General features: G+C 33.4%; 1 protein-coding gene across 5 annotated transcripts in view; it reads left to right on the top strand.

Annotated features, from left to right (window-relative positions):
* Window positions 1–2,376: 2,376 nt before the first annotated feature.
* Window positions 2,377–19,434, top strand: part of LOC138335311 (uncharacterized) — a 19,069-nt gene continuing 2,011 nt past the window's right edge. The window contains exons 1-10 of one of the 5 annotated variants that reach the window (XM_069284340.1): window positions 2,377–2,446; window positions 5,338–5,397; window positions 8,279–8,341; window positions 8,853–8,981; window positions 9,641–9,703; window positions 10,064–10,231; window positions 12,826–12,897; window positions 13,832–13,975; window positions 14,814–14,888; window positions 18,200–18,373. In XM_069284340.1, the coding sequence (XP_069140441.1) occupies window positions 2,414–2,446; window positions 5,338–5,397; window positions 8,279–8,341; window positions 8,853–8,981; window positions 9,641–9,703; window positions 10,064–10,231; window positions 12,826–12,897; window positions 13,832–13,975; window positions 14,814–14,888; window positions 18,200–18,373 (981 nt within the window). In that variant the 5' untranslated portion in view covers window positions 2,377–2,413. The remainder of the gene's footprint in view (window positions 2,447–5,337; window positions 5,398–8,278; window positions 8,342–8,852; window positions 8,982–9,640; window positions 9,704–10,063; window positions 10,232–12,825; window positions 12,898–13,831; window positions 13,976–14,813; window positions 14,889–18,199; window positions 18,374–19,434) is intronic. The other 4 variants (XM_069284356.1, XM_069284349.1, XM_069284370.1 and 1 more) reach the window with 4 other exon arrangements.

Here is a 19,434-nt window from a genome sequence, read left to right as displayed (position 1 = left end):
AATACTTTTCATTATTCTCTCCTTTGTATGAATACTACATATATTTGATATGAACTTTTCCTGTGTTGTTCTGAATGTTGGTGTATGATTAAATTGTGACCGTCCTTTCGAGGTTATTTTTGTAACCATAATAGGAGTATAAGGCATAGACTTTCAGTTTCCCTGGGTACAGTAGAAGGCGTACCCTCAGTCTCTGTTTTGTGGGTGTCACTTTGTGTAGTGCTAAAAGGTGGCTGATTGCGGGAGTAATTGGAAAATGAGAGGAATTGCCTTGATTAAGCTTAAGACAACCTTAAGCGTGTCAGGAACAAACGATATCGAGGAGTCCCAGAACTGCTACATTAGACGTGTATATTACTATCAGACCAAATATAATGCATTCTGTGGTTCTGTTCCCAGTTCAGAGCCAAAATATATATACAAACTCTGTTCCCCTTCCCCCAAGGATGTTTCTGGCCAAATTTGGTAACATTCCATGCAGAACTCTATGACGGACGCCGCGCCATGACACAAGCTCACCGGCCCTTCGGGCCGGTTGAGCTAAAATCATTAAGAACTGTTTTAAAACTATATCATCCATTAGAGATTTAGATTTATGTCGCTAATTGTGAGACCGAGTGAAACGATACCACACCGATTTTCGTTTTTGATTGAATCATAGAAGTCGAAAGTAGACGTGGGTTTTAAAAGACCCAGACTACTTTCGTTTTCGTTTCGTTAATCCAATGAAAAGCGCTGTAACAAAAACATTTTGGTTTGCAGTTTATGCTTCTCACAATACAATATTGTCGGCCATGTGTGTATTAGATACTGATGGCATTTGTAATAAAAACATTCCAAATATCGAACCAATGTTGTCATTTTTTTCAAATTCTTGAATGTGCTTTTTATTGTATCTAATCAATACAGTGGGATTGGTCACACGCTACAAATTAATACAAAACCCTCTGCCAATACACCTTTACAACAGACATAATATATACAAGAATAGCATTTAATTGTTAAAAAATGTTGTCATGTTTTGTTAATTTTTGAATGGAGGGCATGTAATTATGAATATAAATTTAATTGTAAGACAACTATTAGACATTTTAATGTTTAAGGATGTATTCTTCTGAGTTTCAGTCCCGTTGAAGTTTCGTTTCGACAAAGATCAAAGAAGTTATGACATTTTCAAATACAATCTATCAATATCTGTAGCAAGTTGCCAGTTGCAAATGTTGTCAAAAAATAACATTTCTATTTTTAGTAGATTTTTTATAAGGGATCTTTTGAAATTATGTCTTTTTCGCTTTGAGCAGAGCCATAGTTTTACCATTTTTTTACTGAAATTGTTTTTACTTAAATCATCACTGCGCCAGCATTTTTAGCTGTATCGTGCTAATTTTTTTGCTTTAAATCTTTACTAGGTTCGTGGTAATTTAAATATTGAGTATTAATGTGTAAAATAATACACTTTTGTCACTTTATTTTTTACATTTAATGGTAATTTGAACACTTTTATTTTTTACTGTAAAATATTGAAAAATACCAAATTACTAATGGGGCAAAAAAGTAAGAACACGGCCCCCCATTTTTTCTGATTTAGAAAGAACAACCTTTTCCCTATTGATATGCAAAATATTAACAAAAGTTTAACACCAGAACTTTTTCTATAAAGGGATGAATTTTGCAAAAATGGCTGAAAATAGTGCATTTTGTAGCTCAAAATTAAGGGGTAGAGGTAGCATATGTTGTTATTCTGAGAAAAAATATGAGTCTTATTAATCAAAATTGGTATATTTTTAAAGAAGACCACTGGGAAGTAAATTCTACAAACATCCATACATATCAAACACCTCATAAGGAAATTATGGCTTTAAACTCTTGTGTAGTATATGGTCAAAACGGCAAAATTCCCATAAAATCCAATATTTTTGTCAACTAGGTATCTTTGAGTGACAATATCTCAAAAACGAGCACACGACATATGATTTTTCTTCCATTTTCTTTTATGTTATGAACTCCTATTTCCAAATGTCTATATGAGAACAAAGTTTAACACAGGAAAATATTGACTTCTCAGAGGAGTACATCTTTAAAAACAATCATGTTTTTTATTCAGACAAACACAAAAAATCTATTTATTTTGCAACGTTTCACATGTCATAAGCAGTTGCCTTAAAAAAATGCAATACGTTTGATAAAAATCAAAAACAAAATATGTTTAAAGCTCGGTTATTTTGTGTCCATACCTACGTATAAAAACTTATTTGTCCTTGTTTTCGTAGTACAGACGTTTTGATTTTCGTACCTCTAAAAAAATCCGAGAATGGTATGAAAAACCAACGCTATCTGTGATGAAGATTAGCTTTAATTTGTCATCATTTTGCATCTTTGTTTATTTTCAGAGCTTTTCGTTTTCACAGTAAAGATGGCTAGCCGCCGGCTTCCAAATAGCGTTCAAGTAAGTACTAAATTTCAGTTAAAATAATTTCATCTTTGTAATCAAGATATTTTTCGCTGTTTACTTTGGCATACCAAACTACCCATGCAGTGTTAAATATTAACGTCCTTATACTCCAAGTATTTATAGGAATTGAACCATACCATATCATGCTCAAGTTATCATTATACTGAGTTAAATACACAGCAATTTTCTGTTTTCCTGAATTAGCCCATCTGCTGTCCGATGCAGGCCACTGAATTACCGTTCACGCCTTCCCTAATTTTCTGAAGCGACGTCAATCAGGAAGAGACCTGCTATCACCAATCTCTTTCCGATTGACATCGCTTCAGAACATTAGCGAAGGCGTGAACGGTAAACAACCTGAAACGATAACAAACGAACGACGTTGACTTTATGATGGTGGTTGTATGGTAGTTCGTGGGCAGAATTAAAGATGATAAAAACAGAATGGACATGGAAAATGAGAAATTAGGCTAGAAACATTTTTGTGTCCTATTTAAATATATATCAGTTTGATATTTGCTTATATTTTGTCTCTAAATTATTAATAGTAAAATCAGTGAAAGCAATCTTCAGATCTTTTTGATGACATATTTTTTTTTGACTTACCTACCTTGAGTTCCAAAGAGTTGTGACGTCATCTGAGACAATCAACTACCGGAAGATGATGTGCAGATCGCGGAACTGTCAACATGCATGTGTGGATTTTAAGGCACAGGTCCCAGTACTTACGGAAATACACACGGAAAAATATTTTATATTTCGACTTATTGGGTAGCGTGATATATATCTTTTACATAATTCAATTCTGATTGTTACGAGCATTTTCATTGGCTTAAAAATTTCCTTTTTCAGCCCATAAAGTAAAAAATGGCGTCGCCGTTTGTAACGTTGTTTCTGATTGGCTGAGATGACGACGTAATGATTTCATAGACAAAAGAGTCCCAAAATGATTTTTTAATATTGAAGAGATTATCTTTAGTAAATTGAATTATAAGGATTAATTTGAATAGATTTTTATGTTATGGAGATATAACACAAAACTCTGAGTATACATACCTGATTCGCGGTTCATTTAGAGTACACTCAGATTTTTGTGTTTATATCTCCATAACATAAAAAATCTATTCAAGTTAATCCTTAAATAATAACCCATTTAATTGACGTCATAACCTATAAAATGACGTCACTACATGTAAATGATAATGTCATTAATGTCGAGTACATATATATGTGGAGGGAGTATAATGTGAGGGTTAAACATAACGTCATTTTTCATTAATAAGTAGTACTTTCCTATTCACTCCACCCTGGAGTAATACGACTGTGCATGTATGTAATTTATAGTTTACACATAAGATTAACCGTGGGTTTTGATAAACATACTGGTAATGTGCAGGGAAGGGGGGAGGGGCAAACATGTCTTTTTGCCACCCATTTTCGTCGACTGAAATGTTCTACAAGTGCGCATTTAAAAGAAAAAAGGGCCCTCCTGCACATTTTTCATACTTCATTTTAGAAAACGTTCAAGCACGTAATGTTCAAACCTTTATTAATAAAAATTCAATAACACATTAACTAGACTTAAAACGTCCATCAAGCGATTCTACTACATGTATTTGAAAAAAATGTCTTTGAAAAGATTAATTTGTGTATATGTCTTAACAAGACAATTAATTCATTATTATTTTGAGTTACACAACAATGTGCCGATGGTGTGAAGCCGGTATGTTCAGACGACATTCACAATTATAATTTTTAAATGCAGGCAATTTAAAATCGAAAAACTACAATGTTAAGAATGCTTTAAAATCATCAAAATGCATCGTATTATAAATAGTAATATTTTTTCCTTCTCGGGGGAGACCCTTCGGACCCCGAAACACCAAAATCTCGTGCCATTGGCACTCGCAAAATCTTCAAAATACATCGTGAAACTCATATCTCAGAAAATTCTAAATCGTCATATTTTTCTCGGGGGTCTCCCCGAACCCCCAAAAAACCACGATGCTCGCCAATTTGGCCAATTTGCGTACTCATTTATTTCCTGTTATATAATACATAGTACACTTCCGTATATGTAGGATACGAATTTTACCGATTTATTTTTATCTAGACCCCTAACTCGTCTCATAATGGTCAATAGGCTATCTAGTGTGTCCAAATTGATATGAACTAACTAATTCTCAAATCCCTCTGGACTGTACGTATACTTTTAAAATTCCGGTTTGTCATTTCCGAAACTGCCCACGGATAAACTTATATTTTTTCTTGTTGATATAAACTTTAAAGTCTATGTTTTAGAGTTTTAATTTACAGACAAAAGTGAAGCGAAACCTCCTCGAACCTGAGTTGACACAAACGTACACGATGTCAAATGGCTTTTGACTTACTGAACATAACAATTTTATAGCCAAGAATATGCCGATTAGAATGAGTAAACGATCATTTTTATTATATCAGGGTATGTTATAGATTGTATATTATATACGGATACATTCACACTTATCAATATAACAACTGCACGTACCGTGATTATATTCATAATCGCCAATATCGCAACACTGCCCCATTGAATTTCCCGGCTCTTGTCACAGCTGTTTGTCTCAGATGACGTCTCGAATCTACGGGCACCTGGTGATATCAGGGGCGATAAGCGATGCGATCGTTCTAGACAAGGGTCGTTGTGGACTTCGTTTCAAGCACATTTTATTGAAATTACGTCAAACACAATCTGTAATTTTTGTTTGAAATCTTAAAGTGGATCACAATAAACAAATATCAACACAAAAGTAGCAGCATATTTAAAATCTGTTTTTATCACCTTTAAATAAGTTACTGAATTTATGCACATAAAGCAAATTAAGCATTGATATGTTACCTTACAGAAAAAAACAACAGAACTCTATCGAAGAGACCAACACCAATCAAATGCTCATCCATTTGAGGTAGTGATATTTCATAATTTCATTTTTAGTTTGACTATTTGTTCCTTATCTAAGGAAATTATTCCCATGTTTTTAAAAATGTTTACATTTATGGATTTACTTGAATTTATGTGTCGTAATTTTCATGTTGGCGAATTAAAGTCCCATTATGTTTTTATGAATGCTCTACAAACTAAACAATCGATGATCCTTATGAATTTAATCTTTACTTAATTTGTTCAAATATGTACAGTTTTCGACAAAAATGCATATTAAAAAAATATATAAATAGAACACGTAAATGTGTAATGTCTGAAAATAGCCAATGTGCCTGTAAGTACCCCGATGATCACCAGGTAAATCCCAGGGACACCACGAGGAAATGTTGAACATTTTTAGAATTATTCAATGTTTTTACAATGTTCATTCTTATAAAAACTGGTTCTTCCTTTTTAAAATAAAAACATAATACTTCAGTAGAACTGTATACTCCATTCTGACGGCTTTAAACACGCCCTTATATGCCAAAACTACAAAAGAGCGAAGTATTACTAAGTAGAGAAAACCCCTCAATTGCATCTTAATCGAGCGCGTGTACCCGCTTCGCTCTCACCTGTGTAGAATGCAATTGTATGGTCTCGTGCAAAACTGTTTGTTCGCTTAATACTTACTTATTCCCCAAGTAATTGACTTTCCATGGTTAACTCCCTAACTATTCATATGACCAATCTCTGATAATAGTTTTTAAAGGATTTAAAGATTTAAAGTAGGATTTTAATTAATGTTTAAAAAGACTCGTATATAGAAACGACGACAATAAGATGGCAAGGCATTAGCGTCGTCTGTCAATATCTATCAGTTGACAAATTTAAACGGGGTGTTCTCTGAACGCCAGCATATCTATCAACAATAGGTAGGTGTTGTTTTAGGAAACAGTAGGAAGGCAATTATATACTGTTTCATATAAGGTGTCTTTATTTTCACCTGTAAAGTCACCTGAGATTTACCTGTATTTCAATCAATATCATAGGTAACATTGGTGGGTTTTGGAAAATAATTCCTTCAATATATTCCGTATAATATACAATGTAAATTATATAATTAAAGATAATCAGTGCTTTAATATACATCAAATCATAAACATTGCAAATGCATTTTGAGTTCCTGGTGAAATATTTTTTTACAAATCATATCTCAATTTTATCAGAAAAACACGTTTCTTGATCAATGTATATTGTAATGTAACAGTATTCTTTATTTAAACATACCTCGGGTCAAAGGTTATACAAAGCGGTTCTCATATGTGATGTTTACCTACGTGTGGACTGTAGCTCCAACAGACCGTAACAACATAATCCCCCATCATTGCTAGATGTACACTCCTGATAAACTACGACATTTTAAATTAAGAAATATCGCTTTAAGGATATAAACTCTATCATTTGACGAAAATTGGTGATTTTTTTTCGATTAGATATATTACGAAAACATAATGGGAATTTAAGATAAGTTGTCCATATGCTTTTCACCATCATAACTTACCAACAATATTGAGAATACCTACATGTACAATGCAAACATTTTACTTTTAAACAAATATATAAGAGCTCAAAATCAATTTTTGGCTGTACTGCCAAAAATAATTTCATTTAATTATTTTGTTACTTGTGGAAAGTTAAAAAGAAGTTAAAAGACGTACACACAAAGTAACTGAATATTGAAACAAGATCAAATAAAAAGAGATATGTGCCATAACTGGGCAAAAAGTATTCAAAGGCCCAGACAAAAATGTATGGTGCCTTATAGCGCCCCATATTGAAGATGATTCTTCACGGAAGATAGAATTATTCATCCGCGACGACAAAAAAGTTTAATATTATAGTGTAAAATAAACATGACAAACAAAGTAAATCTCATAGATAATTTTATTTAATAAGATCAGACCTTTAAATAGATATTCAATTTTGCTAAAAGTTAATATATAGCGTAATAACATACAGTATTTGTACTCGGCCCACATGTGTGAACTCGGTGACCGTTATTGTGCAGCGAGGCGAGGCTGACGCACACTTACACAAGAGTTTGCCGAAGTTTTGTCAAACCACCGGTGTTCAAGTAGCTCAACGTGTTTGAGATTGTCGTCTGATTTGACGATATTTACATCCTTGGCAGCCATGCGATTATATAATCTACGCTTAGATCCATCGCCATCGATAGATGGAACAACTTCACTTGTGTTCGATGAATACAATGTATTTGTGGTGACGCATAACTGTCAACACGTGGATTACTAGCGGAACATGTTTTTATAATACACACGATTAAATTCTCAAAGAACAAATACAAGAGGATATGTTTATAGCTGACCTCTGTCAGAGGGTCTCACGCCCGTCCACCTCAAAGACTCGATCGTAGGACGAACACAGAGGTAATGTTTACATTTGACATCCATCATTTTTAACAAAACACGAAAGCACTGCACGTCGCCCCGGTCGGTTTTCTTCCCGTTTCTTTATACATTGGTAATTTTAATAATGTTTGTATCATATATAAATATGATACATATATATATATATTGTGTACATTTTCCCAAAATTCTATGGAAAACAACAATATACACGTAATGTTGTGTCAAAATGTAAACAAAGCCATGTGTTTCTTTTTTAAAAAAAGTAGCCCCTTTACGTTGCATAGAACATTTTCATACGCAAGTTCAAAGTTCAATGTTACCATGCAGTTATGGTAAACAAAATCGGCTAGTACTTGCGTATAGTTGACAAGCAAGTGTAAATATATTCTAATGATTTTGAATGGATAAATATAATTATTGTGTTCATGTTCATGATCATAATAGCCATATTGATACTATGATAAGTATATTAAAATATTCGATCCAAAACAGAGCAAGGTAATAAACCCACAAGTATGCCTTCATTGCGGCGAAGAAATTGCTGATTTATCAAAAGTGAGTATTATCGATAGTATCTACTAATGACAGTTGTCATTGTGGGCATCAGTTATATGAAGTTGCGCTCACTGCGCACATAATTATCGATAATATCCACAAGGACAGATAATGCAAATTCCGGATAACTTGTTGCTGTTTTCTTAGATATTTTAGTTAACTCTATGAAATGAAATTTGAAATGTTTCCGGTTAATTGTTTTTTTAGCAATGTTATGCTGTGTAAGAATGATTGCGTTCTCTTTTAACATGCACTTTAAAATTTTCCATTCTCATCCATCAGAGTTACTTCCCTTCCTTTCACTCTGTCAGTTGGTATAGCGATAGCTTGACAGCCGATGGGGGCCAAGAATGGCACTTTTCTTGACAGTTTTAATCATGAAAACTACGTTCTAAATTAAGGTTATGAATTAATTATAAGAATTGACCAAGAATGGTATAACTGGTGTCATCGATATCCTGTTGGAGTATTTTGGTATACATTAATGAATTCTTTATTATATTTACTTCAGGTATTTGTGGGAAAATGCTGCAAAAATCAATATCTATGTTGGAACTGTCATTTTAGTACAACGTCTCGATCGTTCTTCCATCGCAGCTGTTGTGGACAAGATCTTTTCAGAAACGGGTTTCAGTTACAGGTAGGTGATGCTTGTAATAAATTATGTTATATACAAAGAAATGTGATACCTAGTCGGTGTCTTAAAACATAGAATATTATAGAGAAACAAATACACAAAACAGAAATCAGTGATGTGATCTAAATAATACTTTGCTAAGTCATGCCATGTATATATTTGGATATTTAGATATTATTTATTTGCACATATCTGACATCGCATTTATCAAATCAGATGTTAAATATCTTTATTGTTGCGCCATATACAAATTTTGCCTACTTTGATACTATCTACTAGCGAGAAGATGATATAAATGTTGTCTCTTTATGTAATGACATTTTACCTTTAAAGCTTTAAAAATGGGCTAACATTTTGTTCCTTGGTAGAAAATTTGTTTCCTTTTATTATGCTTTTCTCAAACGGCTTAGTGAATAAACCTACAAATGAGATGTTCAAAATGAGTAAAGCCCGTGTACTATAACAGCCTCAATACATACAATTCCAAATTCATAACAAAGTCTATGCGGCGTTCAAATCGATATGTATTACGGAATTCAAATTTTAGATTAATATCTATCCTTGATTTCTAAATGCAAACAAAGCAACACTAGACAAAACTCACAAGTCATTATGTGATATATGTATTCGTCTGTCATTGTTCTTATGCATCTGATTTACAGGACCTTTCTGGCGTCCTGATATCAGCCCCACCAAAATGCTATTCATGTGATCTGGAAGTTAAGGTATGATTCCATTTCTGTATATAATGATTCTGACTACAGGATTGTACTTATATTCTTCTGAATAAATAATTGTTTGAAATACGAGTCACAAATAGAATTGTATTTGTAAGATTACAACTACATAAACTTGCTTTTAAGATTTTTATGATCAAGTGGAAGCATAATGAGCGGTTTAGCGCGACATAAAAAAACCAAAAGTGGCCCAAGAAGGCATGCACCCTCTTTGTCTTGTCTATATTGCTGCATTCTAGGTGTTTATCATCGATAAAACAAAACTTCAGAAGATCCGTAGAGACAATACTATCCAATTGTTAATATATTTTACTGATAAAGTGAGTTAAAATTATTGATCATTTTCAGCTGGAATACATATTGCCAGGTGACCTCAAGATCTGTTCTGATTGCTTTGACAAAGGGATGTTCAATAGAAGTGTAAAGAGAACAGACAAAATGCAGTTCTTTATCGGTCTCAAAACAAATAATATCATTTCGTCCATGGAATTGTTTCCGATTCAATGTGTTCACAAGGTAAATTGTTAAGAATACTAGTACATGTAACGCTTGTACTTAGTCTGTGTTTGAATCACGAGAAAATAAAATTGTATTTAGAAACGAACGACCATATTTGACAAATACTATATAATCCAGTTGTTAGAATAATTCATAATGAGGAAAAACGGTATAAAGCTAGTATATTAATAATCCGAAATAAAAGGCCAAAATAAATAAATTCAAAGTAAAATCAAAATCATTTCTATGGAATATATATTCAGCCACTATAGGGCCTTCTTCAGTCCGAAATAACACTAACACAACGTGTTCGTCTACATGTTTGTTTACATCTATTGTGTGCAGGTACGAAATGTCTCGGCCCGTTTGATGTATACGGCGAGTTATTTCGACCCAACATGCTATGTGCACTAAATCAACCCCAGTGTTTAAACAATGGTTATAACCACAAGATACTTTATCAGATAGACTCGTGTAGCCATAAACATAACACTGACGTATCAAAAGGGGATATTATATGCAATTACATGCACGGTCGAAACGTCAGACATACCAGCTTTTCGAGGTGGCAATCGAAAGAAAAGTTTGACAATCGACTAAGGGTATGTTATTGTTTTGAGACAACTCGTACCTCACACTATTCTGTAGACATAGTGCCTATTACATCAAATCTAATAAAATAAAACACAGATTCCTATTATCATTACGTTTGTGAAAAGGATCAGAGAAAATCCCACTAGGGGTCACGTCCACGTGATCCTTGATAAAGACCAGTCAAATTGCTGCCCCCAACACACCTAAGGTCATCTCGCCCCAAGAGCACAACAAAGCTTACCGTATATGTATACTGGGACGAAATGTCGTATACACTTGATGCAGCAAGGTGCAGAACCTACACGTGGTCGTGAGTACACGTGGTATAAAGGTCACCTGAACATGACATGACCCCCCATGGGACGCTGTCAGATCCTCTAATCACCGGAATGGTCATAAGGATCTGTATTTTAATCAGATTTCCTATCACATATTGCTGTTCACAGTCGTGGTTCCCTAGTGACCACCAATCTCTCTACGGCAGGTTGCTCCCATTCTGACTTAGAATTGAGGAGCTTGTCAGCAACTGATCCGTGTATAGCGACCGCCTCTGAAACTTGTCGTTCGAGTGGCTTGGAGAAGGTCTTGATGACTTCACACTTGAAGTTTCTAATGTCTAGAATGTTTAGAATAATTCGAAAACGACATATCCATGTTTTGACTCAGACACAGATTGCAACTTTATTTAATCTTTATTCGCCTCCAAGAAGTAGTTGCATTATTGCGGTAAAAAAAATAATTAATACATCGATCAATTTTCAACGCTATGTTGGCAATCGATAGGCGTCTATGCTCACATTCATCAGAAAAACATGATCATCATAGCGTTTTTGTCTGAAATATAGAGATAGCCATCATATCAACAATCCTGAATACACATTTTAAAATGCATTCCGGACATTGGAAATATCTAAACACAGGACAGCTCAAAGATAACAATGGAATTGATGGAAGCTTTTTTGGAACATAAAAGCTCTACTTTTCACAGGCCCTTTTTAGGTCATCTGACCTGAAGGGTAAGGATGACCTATTGTCATCATGCACCCTCCGTCGTCGTGCGCCGTCCGCCGTCCGCCGTGCGCCGTACGCCATGCGTAAACTTTTCATTCAAACGACTTCTTCTCAATAACCGAAAGGTCCAGGCTACTGATATTTGGCCTGTAGCATGCTGGGATAAAGGGCTACCAAGTTTGTTCGAATGAATGACCTTAACCTTCATTCAAGGTCACATGGGTCAAATAGGCTAAAATTTTTAAACGGCTTCTTCTCAAGAACCATAAGGCCCAGGAAACTGATATTGGACCTGTAGCATGCTGGGATGAAGGGCTACCAAGTTTGTTCAAATAAAATGACCCTGACCTTCATTTAAGGGCGCGGGGTCAAATAGGCTGAAATCCTTTAAACAACTTCTTGTGAATAACTAAGAGGCATAGAGACCTGATATTGGGCCTGTGACATGCTGGGATGAATGGCTACCATATTTGGTTTTTTTTTAAATGACATTGATCTTCATTCACAGGGGTCAAATAGGCTAAAATCTTTAAACAACTATGTTGTACTGTGCCAATTGTCAGATGACCGTTAAGGCCCATGGCCTCTTGTTTAAACGATATCTTCAAGATTGACAGTTGGGATTATTTTTTTACATTAAGAAATGACATGGTGGCTTCGTCGGTTATTTTTAAACATGATTGCGAACCACAATTTTATAAAAACAAGTTTTATTTCAAATGTTTTCATACACGTATGTGTGATCAATGAGATCAAACAAGTCTCTAGGAAAGTAAGGAAAAAAAATCATCATTTGACGTGATTTCGTGACGTCATTATCACCGGAAGGTGAGACTTATCGACGGTAAATTGTACTTTACCCACGCCGTTTTGGGATCTCGAAACCCGCGTATTTTGGTGCCTATTTCTGTCAATGTGAAGCCAACCTGAAATTGAATGAGATCTAACCACCCCACTATGAGCATAACTTCTCCTTCGTCACTTTCTATATGATTTGATTTTGCCAGATTGTGTATGATAATAGGAATAACTGTCAAGGTTTAGCATGCGTTGGCTGTCAGGAACTGTTACAAGGAAACGTAAGTATATCATCTTTAATGTATATACTTTATAATGCTCATATTTTAATCTGTTGATAAAATGGACCCTCCATATTAGCAATTACGTATAATTGATATTAATTTAAGCATTAAAAGTGTTTATTGTCAATTACATAACAATGAATACCAAAATACAGGTAGTATAAAATTGATTAAAACTTCTGATACATTAAGCGCTACACTATGTTTTTTTTACTCAATTTATATTTTAAAATACAACAAGTTTTATTTTAAAAATTTCCACAAATCGTAATCTATGATGCATACGGTATGTCATTCTCGATAATCCAGGGGTTCCGATCACTTACGATCTCTATACCCCTGGACTATCTCATAGTAAAATTGAAGGCAGCTCAGAGGGAAAAAACTGAACCAATCACATGCCTGCAAAGATTTCCTTTTTTCCTACGGCTCTTTTGATGTACATCAAAAAACTAAATTACCTGTTCTGTTGCCTCCAGTTTTACTATGAGTGCAGGGGTGTAGAGATCGTAGATGATCGGAAACCCTGGAGTATCGAGGATGACAGTATGTACATGTATGCATAGTAGCCCATATTAACTGATATACATTTTAGGAAGAATTTTAAAACTCATTGCAAAATTATCCATATGGTGCAATACCTTTGGAATAAGACTATATTATAGAACGTTTTCGTCCTTCTGTGACTTGTTAGTCATGTTAAGAGGTCAAAGCTGCTGATCATACACACTAACTTTATCTAGAACATAACTAGTTTCATATATAACTAGAACAAACAAATGTCTGACTTGTGTTTTATAGTTTTCAGTCAACGCTGAGCTATATGCTATGGTATTTGATGCTTTTGTACCATTTTGGGAATTAACTTCGAAATCGTACAATCCATAAGTTTGATTACATTACTACATACCTTTAATGTTGTATTTGACAGTACTATGAACTGGAATGTAATCACTTTGCATGTTTAATGTGCTGCGATTGCATCGTGTATTGCACCATTTGTCGGGCATCATTCAATCGTACTTGCCCTGTGGAATTCCGTGGAATGCAACATCCTAATTTATTTCACAGAAAGGTTGGTATACTTTTGTTTCCCGTGAATGAAATAAAATTGATTTCTTTTTTTACAAATATTCTCAGTTTGAGAAATATTTACATCTTTAATATATATATTCATATTTCTGGAAAATGGGTGATTTTGTTACCACTTCCATTTATATGGAATGGTATTTTATGTGTTATGCATAAAATATTTCCGATTATTAAGCATACACGTGTCTTAAATATAACAATAAAGGGAAAGGAAAAAACATATAAAATATATAAAATGAAATTGTCAAATAATAAAGAGAATGACTAAAATCGAACGGACTAACGACCCGCCGAGTTGGATTGGTGAGTGGTTGGATAGTTAGTTATACTGCATTGATGGACTTACAAATCAGAGGAGGATGTCCTTGTACGATGAACTTATTTTCTTCAACCTGTTAGATGCTTTTACAAAGAAAATATTCATTAGGTGTCATTCGATGTCATCAGTTTTTCAGTCTATCATCATTGAATGGTGGTCTACTCAATTGTCATTTATCAGTCATGCATCTTCCGTCCTTCTATCCGATCCTTCGTCTGTAGAAACTGATTACCATCATTTTTCGAGAAGTTCGTAATGTCCTCGCTTGAGCGTATCGCAATTTGGAAATCAGAACAAATGGATCTTGAATATTAATTGGAAAGTATAAGCAAATGATAAAAGAGAAAGATACATCAAGCTTACTAATTCCCCCTGAAATAGATGGTAGCCATTAAGGTCCCTCTGGGATATCATGTGTAATTACTATCATACCTTTAAACAAAGTTATGTTGTGGCATATTTAACACAATTCACATATATATGTTTTTCACTTAAAATTTAGGTCGCAGTGGCAGAGAAGAAAATAAGGAAACGAAAAAAAAATCGGTATGGAAATCCATGTACTGCCCACGGAAAGGCGAGTATCATTATGTATAGCGGTTATGGAATTATGTTTCCATGTGAACGCATAGGAAAGAGTTAATTAAAAGATAATGCTATCATCTCTATCAAACTCTGGTGAACTCTTGAGAACTTGAAATTAAACAAACTGTCAAATGACCACTCATTTTCACTGAAATTGGATAATATCTCCGACGAAAAAACGTTGAAATCAGACAATTTCTATAATTCGACCAATTGGACGACTTTATTTCGGTACCATGATAATGGATATTTTCGGAAATGGTACCGTTGTGTTTGGATCCCCACATCCCCGTATATATCAATTTTCACTGAAATCAAATGACATTCTATGCAAGAATTTTTAACATAATTAATGATTAATTGACATTTTAAATCGAAACTTTCAATCAATGTCACTTTAGTCTCTTCAATATAACCGCTTTACCTCGTTCTTTTCTGAAAACAAACGATCATGAACAGCTCACATATAAATTGTGTGATTTTAACTTGTTCGCGTCTTGATATTCCAGTGTACCGATATTCGATTCTTTTGTTGTACATCAAATATCAAACTGCCTGTTTCATTTGTTGTATCACACGAAGTATTCAGTTTGGCTATGACAAAGTCAAGAGGTGGATATGATGATAGTGATAGCAACTTCATGAGTATCGAGGATGGATAACCTCTTAATCAGGGATTTCAGTGTTATTGGCAAAACTTAAAATTGATACATTTTGTATACACATATGTGAAAGGTTTATAGAAATAAAACTCCTGGTATGACAATTTAAATTTGGAGATATGGTTCTGACCCAAAATACAAGCTAGAAACAGAATAAATAAATACAGCACCTTATTTGTTATTCAAAAATGAACAAATAAGTAACAATTTGAAAACATAAAAAACGGATCAAAACATAATTTCACAACATCTAAAAAAATTTTAATGCCTCGATAAATTGTTTTGAGTTTGAATAACGAATACGGTGCCAGCACCGTATTCGTTATTCGGTTTTTTTATTTTTAATAACGATTCCGGTGCCAGCATTTTATTCGTTATTCAAAAATAAATAAATAAGTAACAATTACAAAACAAAAAAACAAATATCGATGTTTCCATTTTTAGAAAGCATCTTGACTCGATGTTTCTATTATTAGAAACACTAAGTCAATATTTCCTATTGTGACGTCACACCCTAGTCGATATTCCTATTGTGACGTCACTCCCGAGTCGATATTGCGATTATGAAGTCACAATACCACGACGTCGAGTTCTTCGGGAAGATGTAGTCGAGCCATTCTTCATGCATTTCTATATTACTTAGCACGAAGCAAACATTTAAAATAATTATCATATCTAATTTAAAAATTAAGGACCTTTGTTTCGGCCCATATGGTGTTATATTGGCCTTGTAGAATTTTAGTTACGCCCTCGGTCATTATTTATTCTACTCGGTTAATATAACACCATATTGACCTCAACAATTGTCCATAATTGATATATATATATACATTCGATAATTGCATTCTGGGTAAGGTTTGTTAAACTGAATTTCATTGGATGTTACAAAGGGGCCGCCACGCATCTTGCATCCAAACGAATTTTTTCTGATCCCCTACTGTCTCAAAGAGGGATTTCAGGTCGTTTCGGTATTTACAAAAATCGTTTCGGTACTTGCAGAGGTAGTTGCAGTACTTTTGTATTAAACAATTATAAGCCAAATAAGAGTGTTTAATGTTGTCTGAAACAGGAATTTCAGTGTTAATACCATTTACCTCTAGACACATTACTGTAACGTTACCCTTATCAAAATGTTTCTCAGGTGACATTTTGATTTCAGCATCTGACCCCTTTTGGCGCGGCCGGGGTGAGGTAATTAAGATGTTATCAAAATGAAATACGGGTACATCTTACACAATGTCATGAATTAGAATTTCACGTTAGAGTCATGTCATACCACATGTATTGAACATATATATGCATTTTTATCACATATATATTTTTAAATTATCACACACATATTTAAAATATCGCATATACATGTTTAAAACATCGCATATTATATCGAAATATTGAACATTTATATATTGATCACATATGTATATGAAAAATATTGAACATATATATATTTATCACATATATATTGAAAAATATTGAACACTATACAGTTGTAGACTGGGGGTGAGGGCAACAGATGATTTGTTTGAGGGTCCAACAAATTATCTGTTGCCCGAAACCCCAGTCGATAAATGTTTTGTTATACCCCATTGTGACGTCACTCCGGTCCAACAGCACATTTAATAATTCTTTGGACCGCTCGACGGAACAGTTCATTTATTGGCATTTTTGTCAATAGAGTTTATATAGAAACTATTTTATAGGGGTAGAACAAATATTTTTATTTATTGAATATATATATTGTTGAATTTTGCAACGTTTGAGTTGCCATATTTGCATTTCTTTAATCTTTAACAGTTTAGTTATATGCTGAACCGTGTGGTAGTTCAGGAGCAATATTTTAGATATCTTAAAATATACATATTTTTAAAGCATAATATCTTACTTATTAGTAACAACCCCAAGTGTATACTATATCAAAAATGCCACCAAATTGATATTTAAGCATTTACTTACAATGTTTTATAAGATAGTTACAGCATAGATAGATGAGAAATTTATATAGACTATTTCAGTTTACATGCATATATCTAATTAATTAATGTAAGTTATTTTCGTTTATGCATGAAGTGACTCCTTTATGTTAAAAAAAATATTTATATATATATATTGTTTTTTTTTCATGTTGTTAAGAGTTACAGGTATTTAATATGGATTGCTATACAAAAAGTAATATAATTAAAATAAATTTCTTGCTACCATTGAAAGTAAACTATTTATCATAAATATTTGTTGACATTGGATTATATCCCCCCAACAGAAGAAGAGTTTTTGGATGTTCCTATTAAATCTGTAGTAATGTTGTGTTATGTTAGGTTGAACGATGTTTATTAAAAATGTATTTTAAATCAAGCTACTTTGCAGGTCTAAAAGTTGTACCTTTATGCTAGAATATCATCATAGATAGTGGAATGCAACAATGTATAGCTGAAACATTTTGCCGAATACATTATTCTCGAAGCTGGTGATCTTTATTGTTACGATTAATTCTCATCTAATTACTAATTATAAGACTTGAACTTATAAATATCTATTTGCTGTTTTGTTAGTTGTTTTCATGTTAAATGCCATTATTCATGTTATCTTCAATTTTGGAGGAAATAAAAAAAAAAAACAATTATCGAATACAAAATATTTTATACAGATATGCATCCGTATCACATGTGGGACATCCTTATGCTCAGACTGTTTTAACGAGATGGCTGACAGAAGAGTCTCAGTGATATATGGAAGTGGTGCCGCTGAAGAACACTGCATTTGCATATGTAAACCTACTAAAGGACAACACATCATTTCAGTCGCGTCTTTGATTGAGACAGTAGGTAGCAAATCTTCACTTGTAAAATGCATTTCAACATTCGCAAAACTTAACTGTTTTGTTATGCTAATGTATAACTTTAAGCCCAATCGTTTTTTTGACAGCATATGTGAACTTTCTACAAACTTTGAATATTGTGTATTAATTATCGCCAAATCTTCAAATTTTCGACAAAAATACATATATAATGGTCCACTACCTTTCCAAATTGGTTTTTAATTTTAAAATGGGAATGGAAAACAGGATTGATAATTTTATAGAGTCACAAAAGTTATTAATTACCGTTAATTGTACACTTACCATCACATTCTGAACAATTTGGTTAAAAATAAAGTAAACGTTTATTTTTATAACGCGGGTCGTCCTATGTTTCACGACATCGTCTTAATTACCGTTACTATCATTGCGCCAGACGACAAAACAGCGAAATGAATCTTCATCGTTAACATAGATTACGTAGAAAACCTTGCATTTGTTTGGTGATGTCACTTCATCTTAGGTCATCGATAGATATTTCCTTGTGCTATTATTGTATTATTTTAAGAAAGTTTTAATTGTTTCTTTGTTTCGAAAAGGGAATGGGCTTTTAAAAGTACAAATGTATAGAAAAAGAACCATTAAATGTAAATATACATGCCTAAATTATCCAATTATCCAATATGTGATTGTACGACAACCGAGTGTAATTTAGAACATGTTCTGATTTATTAAATGTGTTGCTTTAACCATTTTGTATTGAGGTTTGTACAATCAAACACTTGTTTCTATAGTTTTGATATGGTACTGAGGTTTAATTTGCTTTCTTGCACAGTTGTTGTATGAATTAATGATTAAATACATTGTATAACCTTTTATTATCAAATCATAAAAAATGGATACCGCAATAACATCCGTATTTCCCGCGGGAAATAAATTAAGACATTTTCTATTATTTTAAAATGTTGTAATGAGAAATACGTTGGTATGGAAAAGAGTACCTCAGCGATTCACCTGATTTTAAGAAATATGTTATAATGAATGACAAATATTTGTAAAAGGGGCAAATATTTTGAAGTCTGCAT

The sequence above is a fragment of the Argopecten irradians genome, chromosome 1 (genome assembly GCF_041381155.1).
Source record: "Argopecten irradians isolate NY chromosome 1, Ai_NY, whole genome shotgun sequence".
In the NCBI taxonomy this organism is placed as follows: domain Eukaryota; kingdom Metazoa; phylum Mollusca; class Bivalvia; order Pectinida; family Pectinidae; genus Argopecten; species Argopecten irradians.
This window is presented reverse-complemented; position numbering and strand designations above follow the sequence as displayed.